Below are 12,488 nucleotides of genomic sequence, written 5' to 3' on the forward strand. Positions count from 1 at the left end.
TTCCATCTAAAAACTATTTCTGCACCTTAATGCTTCAGGAAGTGATTATGAAAGAATGACTTACGCAAAATGGTTGCATCAGCCATTTCACTGATGCGACCTGACTGTCAAAGGGGACAGATCTGCAGCTGAATTTCAGCTTGCAAGAAGAGAACTGAAGAATGAACGGCGCTTTTCTAAGTGTCTTCATTTAACAGCAGGAATAGAAGTGGTTAGAATCTACCTTTGAAGTGCAGTGTCATGAATGGTGCATTTCACAAGTTGCATGCAGACTTCAAGTGATGATTCTGTTAGGACTGCATCTGTTAAAGAAAAAGCTCTGCAAATATTCTTTGTTGGACATCTGAATAGTTAACAAACTGGGGAATTGTCAGCATAAAGTTTTTCCTGAGGAGCACAGCCAAAATATTTTCTTACCTCAGGGCTGTCATCGCATTAGACCTGCCAAAGAGTTTCCAGCTTTTATTGCAACTGCGGGTATGAAGTGACTACTTGGGTCCTCAAGTACATGACCTGTGCAGAAATAGATAGACATACAATATGGAGTACACAAGGTAAGTATTTACTTTCTACATATTCAGGATTTGGGAATGCTGTTCATGTGCAGTACTGAAACTGTACGCAGCAGCTTGTGAACTTTAATAAGTAACTTATTTTCTGGTGCAGCCAATGGTGAAATGTTCTTTGGCACCAATAGCAGGAAACATAGCCCTTCTGTAGATTAAAATCAGTATTGCTTTAATTACATACACTGTTTATAAGGTGACAGTAAAATCTAATACTGCAATCTATTACCAGGACTGATTTACAGAAAAGGGTGTTAGCCTTGTTTGGTTGGATATCAGCTTGTTCTGCCTTTTCAGTAAAGAAGGTGAATTACTTATGTAAGAGGTAAAAGGGTGTGCCAGAGACAAGCTCAGCTTTTCAGAAGCCCTCTTTTGTGGGTGACCTAAAAATCTCTTTGCAGGCTAGGAAGCTGCACACCACTTCTAAAGCAAGAAGAAGATGAACACATATGGTGGACTACCCAGGCAGTTGTGCCTTTTCCACGTTTTAGCTCTGTCCTTACATTCAGGCACTTCTTGTTAGAAATAATCAATGGGTCAGCTAATACTGCTAAAGCAGTTGGCATTTCTAACAGTCTTTCTCTGCTTGGGATAGAACCATCCATTCATGGCTATATTACTGAAGTGGGAAATAATGCTAAAGATCTAAGATACTAGAGTTTTGGTGAATGTGTGTAGGAAAAGACAGGACTGTAAAAATGGTCCTTTCTGACTGTACAAATATGATACGGCTGTGCTTCAAAGATGAGTAGTGCCCTATATTTCCAAGGTTGGGCAGTTGAAGTAGGAGATGAAGACTAGTATCACAAACTAATTCCATAATCAGAACTTCCAAGCAGAATTACAATGGATTTCAATTACTTTCAGTCACTGTTCAAAAATAAAAGCAGACACTATCCCCTCTCCTTTCTGTTTCCTACAGAAAAATGTTAAAATCAACAATCACGCATACCTGGCAAGCGTGGGCCATCTACATCATCCTAACGGCAAAGCTCTCTGAAGAGCAAGATTTGAAGCAAGTTTGTCCCTCGTGTGGCACCACTCCGTTTTGCAACTGTTCTTCCAGGAGGTTGGATTTCATTCCACCAGGGCTCACGAATAAAATCACAGGGTTAAACCTGGCCCACAACAGGATAAAGCTCATCCGAGCACGTGATCTGCAGCAGGCTGTGAACCTGAGAGTGCTGCTGCTGTCATCCAATGAAATCAGCTCAATAGAGGAGGACTCGTTTCGCTCTCTTGCAAAACTGGAGCTCTTGGACTTATCAAATAACAGCTTGTCTCACTTGTCCCCTGTGTGGTTTGGGCACCTCTTTTCCCTCCAGCACCTCAACCTTCAAGGCAATTTCTACCGGGACCTGGGGGAAAGTTCCCTCTTTTCTAACCTGAGAAACTTGAGCTCTCTCTATCTGGGCAACCAGCAGTTCTCCACGATAAGAGAGGGAAACTTTGAGGGCATTTCACTTCTCAGCGAGCTTTGGATTGACGGTGGCAATCTCAGTCTGTATGAGCCAGGAAGTTTGAAATCAGTTAGGCAGATAGACCACATGATCATCAGCCTAAAAAGTGTGGATGTATTCTCAGCGATTGTCGAGGATCTCCTGCACTCTGTTGTATGGTTAGAAGTGAGAGGGATCAAATTGGATATTAAAAAGGAAAGTTTAACAGAGAATTCTACACTTCCTTTTATGATGCAGAAAGTTACATTTAAAGATGTTCTGTTCACCGACCAATATGTTAGCCGAGTAATTGTAGTATTCAAGAAAATAAGATCTTTGAAAGAGTTTGAAATAATAGATTGTGTACTTGAGGGAGAAGGACATTGGAATATGACAGAAATTGTAAGCGGCGGTCCAAGTTCTGTTGAAACAATATCAATAACAAATATAACAATTCCATATTTTCATCTTTTTAGTGACCTTCAGGGTGTAGAATCACAACTAAAGGACCTGAAAAGACTCAGAATTGCAAGTTCTAGAGTTTTCATGGTACCATGCCTACTTACAAAGCACTTTTCGTCACTCTTGTATCTTGATTTTCAGGATAATTTGCTTGGAAATAATCGCTTAACTGAAACAACCTGTAAAGGCGCTTGGCCTTCATTGCAAACTTTAAATCTAAGTCAAAACTCTCTCAAATCTCTAGAAGAGACTGCAGAAAATTTAAGTCATCTATCCAAACTCGTTAATCTTGACATTAGTCAAAATAAGTTTGGTGTGATTCCAGATACGTGTCAATGGCCAAAAAACCTTAAGTATTTAAATCTCTCCAGCACTCATATTCCTAAATTAACAACCTGCATTCCTCTGACCCTTGAAGTTTTGGACGTCAGCGCTAATAACCTGCAAGAGTTTGGGCTGCAACTGCCTTTTCTCAAGGAGCTGTACATTGCAAGAAACCAGCTGAAGACCTTGCCTGATGCGGCTCCCATTCCCAACTTGGTGGCCATGAGCATCAGAAGAAACAAGCTCAACAGCTTCTCCAAGGAAGAGTTGGAGTCCTTTAAGAATATGCAGAGGCTGGATGCCAGGGACAATAACTTTATCTGCTCCTGTGAATTCCTCTCCTTCATTCATCATCAGGCTGGGATAGCCGAGATGTTAGTGGGCTGGCCGGAAAACTACGTGTGTGACTCTCCGCTGGCAGTGAGAGGGCAGCAGATTGGAGCGGTGTACCTGTCCCCGATGGAGTGCCACCGCTCCCTCCTTGTGTCGCTGATCTGTGTTCTGGTGTTCCTGGTCATCCTGGCGCTGGTGGTCGTCGGGTACAAGTACCACGTGATCTGGTACATGCGAATGACGTGGGCCTGGCTTCGAGCGAAGCGGAAGCCCCGGCAAGGCCTCCCAAAGGATATCTGCTACGATGCTTTTGTCTCCTACAGCGAGAATGACTCTGAGTGGGTGGAGAACATCATGGTGCAGGAGCTGGAGCAGGCCTGCCCGCCCTTTCGCCTGTGCCTCCATAAGCGGGACTTTGTGCCCGGCAAGTGGATTGTGGATAACATCATTGACTCCATAGAGAAAAGCCACAAGACGCTGTTTGTGCTGTCGGAGCACTTTGTGCGGAGCGAGTGGTGCAAATACGAGCTGGACTTCTCGCACTTCCGCCTCTTTGATGAAAACAACGATGCCGCCATTCTGATCCTCCTGGAGCCCATCCAGGGCAAAGACATTCCCAAGAGGTTCTGCAAACTGCGGAAGATAATGAACACAAAAACTTACCTGGAGTGGCCTGCTGGTGAGGAACAGCAGCAAATATTTTGGAAAAACCTGAAAGCAGCCTTGAAATCATAGAATAAGTCAGTAATCTCCCTTTTGGCTCACTTCCACAAAATAATATTTGTTAGTTTTTTTTCCTGTTATGAAATGCTTGTTTTCTTTTTCTGTCTAATGAGGGCTGGCTTTGCTGTGGATAGAAATGATTATCTTCGCTTTAAGGAAAATGATCAACCTCAAGGTGTCCAATGTTGTTGAAACTCTGATCTTTTAAAATTGGTAAGACATTCTGGGCTTGACATTTTTCTAAATACACTTAGCTGAATTTAGTATATTTCTTGAGTCCTTCTCCTGTAATATCACCAAACAGTTCCTTACAATGCGGTTCTTTTGCACAACGGAAAATAAAAGCAAAGTACTTCTATATTTTCCTATGCAGTTCTCCTTTAGTTTATTTTCTATATCATCTTAGGTAGCAGGACAATTAAAATACCAAAAAAGAGAGAATTTTTATGAAAATAAGCCCTGTGAAAATGTACTATTGCTATGCAAGACAAAAAAATACAGTACTAAATATGTACCTGCACTCACAAGTCTGTTACTTTGTCTAGTTATTTTGGAGTTCATAGCATCACACTGGTTGGGCTTTATTCAATACCTTGTGCATGAAACATCCTGGAACGCTGCACAATGAGAGCAGTGAACTCTAAAAGCGTGAAACCACTGAATTTCTTTTCTTAGGTTATTTTTGTTCACGTTCTCTTCTGTGTACTCCACTGAGGTAACTGTAACTCTCTGTTTGTGTGTATCAGAAAAGCATGTTTTTCTAGTGAGTGGGCTAGGTGATGTGGCAGACTGGCTTATTTCTTTTTGTTTCTGTGTTTTTGTACAGCACGTTTAATCATTGAGCCATGCATCTCTTACAGCTTTAAATGTTTTCCTTTCATAATCAGTGGAGTAAAGAAATTGTAATAAGGGACAATTCATCTTCCTACTTCAGTGCAAGATAACTTCTGAAGTGCTGTATTGCTCTCCACTAGTTATAAAGGGCATCTAGAGAAATAGGTAGATGTGGATGTTTACCTTGGGAGAGCTGGTCTTACACAGAGTGCCTGGAGTCTACGTTTCTATGTGTTTCTCATGCTTCAGAGAGGTTATTGTAGAAATCTGAAATATGAGTCTGAAAAGAGATATGGTTTGTGGGTTCCTCTAAATCAGCATTCCCATACCTGACTTTGATTGCGCTGCTGGAGCCTATGTACAAAAGACTGTAGAAGAACCTTAGTTAAACTTTATATATGTAAATATTTTGCAGTGATATACCAGAGCATTTGTATGTGGGATGTTTCCAGATGAGGGTTTGGAAAATTGGGAAATTTGCTTATATCTGCGTCCCAGTGTGTGCATGTGTACATTCATATATTCAAATAAATAGTATGTCTGTATATGTATGTACATATATATGTATATATTCACACATACGCATGTGTATATTTGTGTGTGTATGTATACATGTGCACAGCATTATAATTTTGTGAGTGTAGCATGCAAACTCCACTTTCAGTTCTTGGTTTTACTTTCATATTGTAAGGATATCTCTTGTGTTAGTCCACAGCCTGCTACCAAAGGGATTTTTTACTCACTCTCTTGGATAAAAATTACTCGAGGGCTGATCAAATCTGAATTCCATGTAAGTGTTGAGTGAATTGACTGGTAGCAAACACTGAGCAGCTGATAAAACTAATCAGGAGGCTGAACGCCTAGAGGTAAGAAGGGAAAAGTATCTTGCTGGTCATTTTGAAGAGAGTGTCAGACAGAGGCAGGAATAGCCTTGGCTTTTGTAGAGTATGCTTTTAGCAGAGATCCAGGCTTTTATGGGTTCACATGTTTAAAATAGATAGATAGTCTTACTGATTTTATGCTAATTGGATCTCATAGATGGGAATTTCCGTGTTTCTGTAGCCACGTGAAGCAAACATGAAACAAAAAAAGAAACAGCAATGAGAGACGAAGTTGAGTAAGGAGTGAATGACAAGAGACAGTTCGAGGATGAAATGGGCAAAACTATCATGCTAACACCAGAGCTTGAGCTGCAGTACCTGGGGAATCTTTTCTTCACAGAGGTGAGTTTGCAGGCAGACGAAGGCTGGAGATGCACGGAGAGAAAGAGGAGCTGCAAAGCCACAGAAAGCAGGAGGAGAGAGCGGCGGGAAGGGTCTCCTCTCTGCGTCGGGCTTGATGCGTGATGCTCGAGGCTCCTGGGGGCTGGCTCCTTCGGGGAGTGTGGGGCAGGGAAAGCACTTCGGACTCACGGCAGCCACGGAGCTGGCAGGTGCAGTCGCAGCGGGCCAGCATGTGGGCAGAAGAAGGCAGGCTCCCTGGGTGCACAGGGGCACGCCGATGTCCTCCAGGAAAAGGGAGAGGGAGGAAAGACACTACTTTATGAAAAAACATGTAAAGAGATGGATTGGGTCAGGTGCTCCCTATTCTGTTTAGTTTTCTCTTTGTAGCATGCCTTGTAGGTGCTTTGTCGCATTTGCATATTGAAATGGTTGCTGTCTGCACAGGGAAGGCTGGGCTTGAACATGGGCTGTTGTTGTTTTAGGAATGCACCCAGGAAAGGGATCGTTAGGCAATGATCTCAAGGCCCTGGGCTCAGATGTGTACTGTTAAAGCAATGCTGGTGGGTGATACCCAGAACATATGTAACTCGTACACAACTAAATGGAAAGCAACAGCTTTCCCAAATCTATTAGTGACCCAATCCTTACACCTTTCACACTGCAGAAGCTGTTTAATAGCTTAATGCTGTTAAAACTTTACTGCCCTCTTTTAGCTTGATACTTTTTCCTGACCTAGGATCAATTTGCACTCTACTTGAATGTTTTATTTTAGGTGTTGCCATGCATATTTATAAATCCTCTTTGTTGACACTTAAAAAAAAAAAAAAAAAAAAGTACACATTCTGTACTGGCCTGGGCCAGGAAAGATACCGGAGCCTTCAGATGCATTCGGGGTTCTCTTGTCCCTAAATCAGAAACAATTTGCAAATTTAGTTCATCGCAGTCCCTTAACGCACAACAGCATCTGTGCAAATTCCCTTTTTATATTAACTGCATTCCAGTTTCTATCTGGCAATATTCTTTTCTTCCTAATGCAATGGGGAAAAGCAATTCCTTGGCAGTGTGATGATATTGTGGAGGGGGGCTGTGTTTGTGTGGGGGTATGCAAAGAACCGAAGGAATTCTGTAATTCACTGCCTGAAGTTGCATTGTTAGATAGGAATGAGAAGGGCAAGAGAAGGGTTGAAAATAACTGGAAGCCGAAATGGGACATCACTGGGGCCCTACACTACAGAGAGTCAGAAAAGGCCTGAGGAAGATGCTCAGGTGAGTGGTAATAAAGAAATGCTTCCTTCTAACATCTAACTGGGATCTAACTGGGATCTATCCTGCAGTCCAGCCCTGGTTGGTTTCAAGATGGTAAGGTGGAGAATAGGTAGGCTCATCTGGTACTTCCGATGTTGGACCTGACCAATTCCCTTCTATCCTGCCAGTGTTCCATGTGCAAATAATCTACCTATAGGTAGATTTTGATGAACCAGTTGCCTGGTTGTTTCTTTTTCTAATAGTAATATTTTTATGGAAATTTGGACTTCATTTTAAAATGTCCACTTAAATTTGTTGCTTGAGAAACTGATTTTAATGATAGTTTTGCTCATATGATCTATAGCTTTGTGTTACCAGCCAACCTGGAATGACCAAAGCAGGCCTTTAAAAGACGCTCAGCTCAACAGCAGGTGAGTGTGACCACAGATTTTATTTTTTTAGGGTGGGATGCACCTGGGTAAATATCTAGATATAGTACTCCTTTTTATGCTGATATTGTAATTTCTCTTGCAGTCATTATATCTTAAAATGATTGTCTAACTTAGATGATGTGAATAGTCCCTTAAAGCTGTTATTTCTCTCCACTGACTTTAGATGACATGGTGGGTCACCAGCTCAACTGTGAGCATCTAAAGACAGGAGAGAGGAATCAAGACCCAGAGCTCTGCAGCAAAAGGGGAGAGATTAAAGAAAACTAGACAATAGGTCAAAATCCTAGTCCTTTTTCAGGTGGGAAAGAATGGAAAATCACAAAAAATTATCCACATCCTTTCTTCCTCTTCCCATGTGTCCAGTCACAGCTAGTTCTGCCACTTCTGGATAATTTAAAACAACTCTGGTTAAGACTAACACAGGACAGCACCTGCCAGCATGAACTTATCTGCATGGGTCAGCTATTGTAAAATAAATCGGGATATGAATTCAAACCACAGTAGATCTGCACTGAGTTTCAGTGGGATGACTGAAGCAGAAGTGCTCCTCAAGAGTCACTCTAATCAAACTAACCCTATATAGAGCTCATGTTGATCTTTGGGAATCTTTTCATCGGCTTCTTTGGGGTTGGTTGACTCTTCTCACCTTCAACGAAATACTGACCTCTACACTCATCTCGTGACACTCTGGGGAAGATTCTCTCATGCTCTTTGAGCTCTGTAGAACTAATGTCACTTTGTTGGGAGGTAGGAAGGACTGGATATATTGGGAAGCTATGTAATACAAAAAGCCAAGGCAAATTAGAATAATGAGAAGCATGAATATATGTAGAAGGAGAAGTGAGATAGAGGATCTGCAACTGTTTGAACCCTCTTGAACCTGGAAGAAGAAGGTCCGGTCCTTCTGCTGATCCTTAGGATGTTCCAAGAGCCCCTGTCTTTCCCTCATTGCTGGGACCAAACTGTTCTCTGCCACGGAGACCAAAGCAGAGAAAATCGCAATAGCAAAATGAGTGACTGTGGCAGTGCAAAGGAAGTGCTGCAAGTTAGTAGGTTACAATTAAAACATATATTCATGGTATCTTCAGCAGGACAGATGGCTAAGGATTATTACTGATTATGTCCAAAATATAAAATCTTCAAAACTAACTATTCATCTTACACTTACTCTGAATGTATTTCAAATTTTAGGCAAAATAATGATGACACATACCTGGCGAGTGTGGGCCATCTACATCATCCTAACGGCAAAGCTCTCTGAAGAGCAAGATTTGAAGCAAGTTTGTCCCTCGTGTGGCACCACTCCGTTTTGCAACTGTTCTTCCAGGAGGTTGGATTTCATTCCACCAGGGCTCACGGATAAAATCACAGGGTTAAACCTGGCCCACAACAGGATAAAGCTCATCCGAGCACGTGATCTGCAGCAGGCTGTGAACCTGAGAGTGCTGCTGCTGTCATCCAATGAAATCAGCTCAATAGAGGAGGATTCATTTCGCTCGCTTGCAAAACTGGAACTCTTGGACTTATCAAATAACAGCTTGTCTCACTTGTCCCCTGTGTGGTTTGGGCACCTCTTTTCCCTCCAGCACCTCAACCTTCAAGGCAATTTCTACCGGGACCTGGGGGAAAGTTCCCTCTTTTCTAACCTGAGAAACCTGAGCTCTCTCTACCTGGGCAACCAGCAGTTCTCCACGATAAGAGAGGGAAACTTTGAAGGCATTTCACTTCTCAGCGAGCTTTGGATTGACGGTGGCAATCTCAGTCTGTATGAGCCAGGAAGTTTGAAATCAGTTAGGCAGATAGACCACATGATCATCAGCCTAAAAAGTGTGGATGTATTCTCAGTGATTGTCAAGGATCTCCTGCACTCTGTTGTATGGTTAGAAGTGAGAGAAATAGCATTCAGTGTATCTGCTGAAATGCAGCTATTGAGACCCATGTCTTTTTCTTTTGCAAAGAAAATTTCTTTTAAACAGGTCTTGTTTACAGATGCTACAGTGCCTGAAATCATTGGCATTCTAGAGGCCATGAAAGAATTAATGGAGGTTGAGATGAGAGATTGTAAACTCTTCGGCACCGGCCAATGGAGTTCCCAAATTCATATAAACCAATCACACTCTATTCGAATTTTAACAATAGAGAAATTATCTATAGAAGAATTTTATCTGTTTACAGATCTTAGTGCTGTTTTAGACCTAATATCTCTTCTGACCAAAGTCACAGTTGATGATACCAAGGTGTTTTTGGTGCCATGCAGAGTTTCACAGCATCTTTTATCATTACAGTATCTCGACCTCAGTGCAAATTTGCTTGGAGATCAGAGTTTGGAGCATTCAGCCTGTCAGAATGGATGGCCCTTACTACAAATTCTAAATTTAAGTCAAAATTCATTGAGTGACTTAAAAATGACGGGTAAAAGCTTATCTCACCTGAAAAATCTAATTCTCTTAGATATTAGTCAAAATAGTTTTGGTGAGATTCCAGACAGCTGTCAATGGCCAGAAAGCCTGAAGCACTTAAACCTCTCCAGCACTCAAATTCCTAAATTAACAACCTGCATTCCTCTGACTCTTGAAGTTTTGGACGTCAGCGCTAATAACCTGCAGGAGTTTGGGCTGCAACTGCCTTTTCTCAAGGAGCTGTACATTGCAAGAAACCAGCTGAAGACCTTGCCTGATGCGGCTCCCATTCCCAACTTGGTGGCCATGAGCATCAGAAGAAACAAGCTCAACAGCTTCTCCAAGGAAGAGTTGGAGTCCTTTAAGAATATGCAGAGGCTGGATGCCAGGGACAATAACTTTATCTGCTCCTGTGAATTCCTCTCCTTCATTCATCATCAGGCTGGGATAGCCGAGATGTTAGTGGGCTGGCCGGAAAACTACGTGTGTGACTCTCCGCTGGCAGTGAGAGGGCAGCAGATTGGAGCGGTGTACCTGTCCCCGATGGAGTGCCACCGCTCCCTCCTTGTGTCGCTGATCTGTGTTCTGGTGTTCCTGGTCATCCTGGCGCTGGTGGTCGTCGGGTACAAGTACCACGTGATCTGGTACATGCGAATGACGTGGGCCTGGCTTCGAGCGAAGCGGAAGCCCCGGCAAGGCCCCCCAAAGGATATCTGCTACGATGCTTTTGTCTCCTACAGCGAGAATGACTCTGAGTGGGTGGAGAACATCATGGTGCAGGAGCTGGAGCAGGCCTGCCCGCCCTTTCGCCTGTGCCTCCATAAGCGGGACTTTGTGCCCGGCAAGTGGATTGTGGATAACATCATTGACTCCATAGAGAAAAGCCACAAGACGCTGTTTGTGCTGTCGGAGCACTTTGTGCGGAGCGAGTGGTGCAAATACGAGCTGGACTTCTCGCACTTCCGCCTCTTTGATGAAAACAACGATGCCGCCATCCTCATCCTCCTGGAGCCCATCCAGGGCAAAGACATTCCCAAGAGGTTCTGCAAGCTGCGGAAGATAATGAACACAAAAACTTACCTGGAGTGGCCTCTTGAGGAAGAGCAGCAGCAAATATTTTGGTTTAATTTGAAATTAGCTCTAAAATCGTAAGCAGCAACATTGGATATGCAGCTCAGCTGCTAAAGGCTTATTTGCCTTGCTTATGCATCCCATCACCTTTCTATATTTGTACAGAAGAGAGGTGAACTACCAGAAGTTGTAGTACTTACTGTGAAATTATTTTTGTAGTTGGGAGCATGAACTGTTACACATTTTAAGTTAAGAAAATCTCTTTTATTTAAATATTTAGACTAAGGGTGAGAAGTTGTTTAGAAATACAATTATAGTTTGTATCTTCATCTGCACAAAATCTTTATGAGAGAGCCTGCTTAGCCAATGGTATTTCTGCATTCTTTGTATGCACTATTTCAAATCAAATGCAATAAAAGTCCATTTATGCAGCAAGGAGTTTGTCCTAACCCCTCCAGTTACTATATCTAAGGACAGATTCTTAGCAATAGTTCACAATTATTACGTTAGATTTCCAAGTCTTTTGATGATTGTGGATGCAAAAAAAAAAAAAAGAAAAAGAAAAAAAGTACTTTCATAATGTAGTGGTGTCTGTTGCCTTGTATCTGTCGTAGGGCAGGCAACCTCCTCGGTGAAACACAGAAACTAACAGCTAGTGTATGTACCATGTATGGGAACGGGCAATTCGAAGTGGAGCCCGAACACTTTTCTTACTTTCTTAAATGTAGTTGTCCTAAAATTCCGCTAGGATGTGGGGGAGACAAATGTATAAGCAGTCTTGAAATCCTTGACCATTCTGCTCTCACAAGTCAGTGGCTTTAGCACTGGCACAGAAACGGTGCTTCCCTCCTTTTTGCTCTCACTTTAAACATAGGCCACGAAAACAGAAGTGTTTGCGCATCTCCCTCATCACAAGTTGCATTTCCTCTTAACTGGGCCCGCAGTTCCTCAAGAAGACAGCTGGGATAAGGACTCCAACTGCTGAAGGAGTGCATCAAATGGAGGCATCAGCACCAGGCTCTTCCTTCAGCTGTGTTTTAAAAAAGAGAAACAGGTAGCTTGGGAGATACCGGTCTTGTAGATATAGGAATTTTTAGATGGCCTTAATAGTATGAATGAAGTAGGCCGGAAGGACAACAAAGTACTGGATCAATCTAGGGCTTAGGAACAGTGTATTTGAGATTGAAATATCAAGGCCTGTACATGAGCAGATCTTAGAAGTTGTCACATGGAAATGTCTAGAGCATTTTGCTGAATCTATGATTAGATCATGTCCAAACTGGTGTTTTTAATATTGTATTTTAGCCTTGGGCATCTGAAGTATACAAAAATCTCAGTTCAAATGCCTCAATATTTGTAACTGACTCTACATTAAAACTGATCTCATAGCTTTTTGATTTCAGTGCTATTGCTTTTA

At 42.3% G+C, this 12,488-nt stretch overlaps 2 protein-coding genes across 3 annotated transcripts; both read left to right on the plus strand.

Annotated features, from left to right (window-relative positions):
* Positions 1 to 234: 234 nt before the first annotated feature.
* Positions 235 to 4,215, plus strand: LOC104566013 (toll-like receptor 2 type-1). 2 transcript variants are annotated; one of them, XM_088526547.1, is made up of 2 exons: positions 235 to 554; positions 1,457 to 4,215. In XM_088526547.1, exon 2 carries the CDS (start codon positions 1,493 to 1,495, stop codon positions 3,857 to 3,859), a length of 2,367 nt encoding a protein of 788 aa, XP_088382673.1. In that variant the 5' UTR covers positions 235 to 554; positions 1,457 to 1,492; the 3' UTR covers positions 3,860 to 4,215. The 2 variants fall into 2 exon arrangements, with proteins under 2 accessions (XP_088382673.1, XP_010211061.2); XM_010212759.2 differs by having other exon boundaries at positions 1,489 to 4,215.
* Positions 4,216 to 8,800: 4,585 nt separating this feature from the next.
* Positions 8,801 to 11,177, plus strand: LOC148594399 (toll-like receptor 2 type-2). The gene has a single exon (XM_088526527.1). It carries the CDS (start codon positions 8,801 to 8,803, stop codon positions 11,150 to 11,152), a length of 2,352 nt encoding a protein of 783 aa, XP_088382653.1. The 3' UTR covers positions 11,153 to 11,177.
* The last annotated feature ends 1,311 nt before the right edge of the window (positions 11,178 to 12,488 follow it).

The sequence above is a fragment of the Tinamus guttatus genome, unplaced genomic scaffold (assembly GCF_059628265.1).
Source record: "Tinamus guttatus ecotype Peru unplaced genomic scaffold, ASM5962826v1 Tinamus_guttatus_pri_ptg000247l, whole genome shotgun sequence".
Lineage (NCBI taxonomy): Eukaryota > Metazoa > Chordata > Aves > Tinamiformes > Tinamidae > Tinamus > Tinamus guttatus.

Coding starts and splice junctions, on each gene's coding strand:
- LOC148594399 (XM_088526527.1), top strand. CDS start 8,801: ATGATGACACATACCTGGCGAGTGTGGGCCATCTACATCATCCTAACG.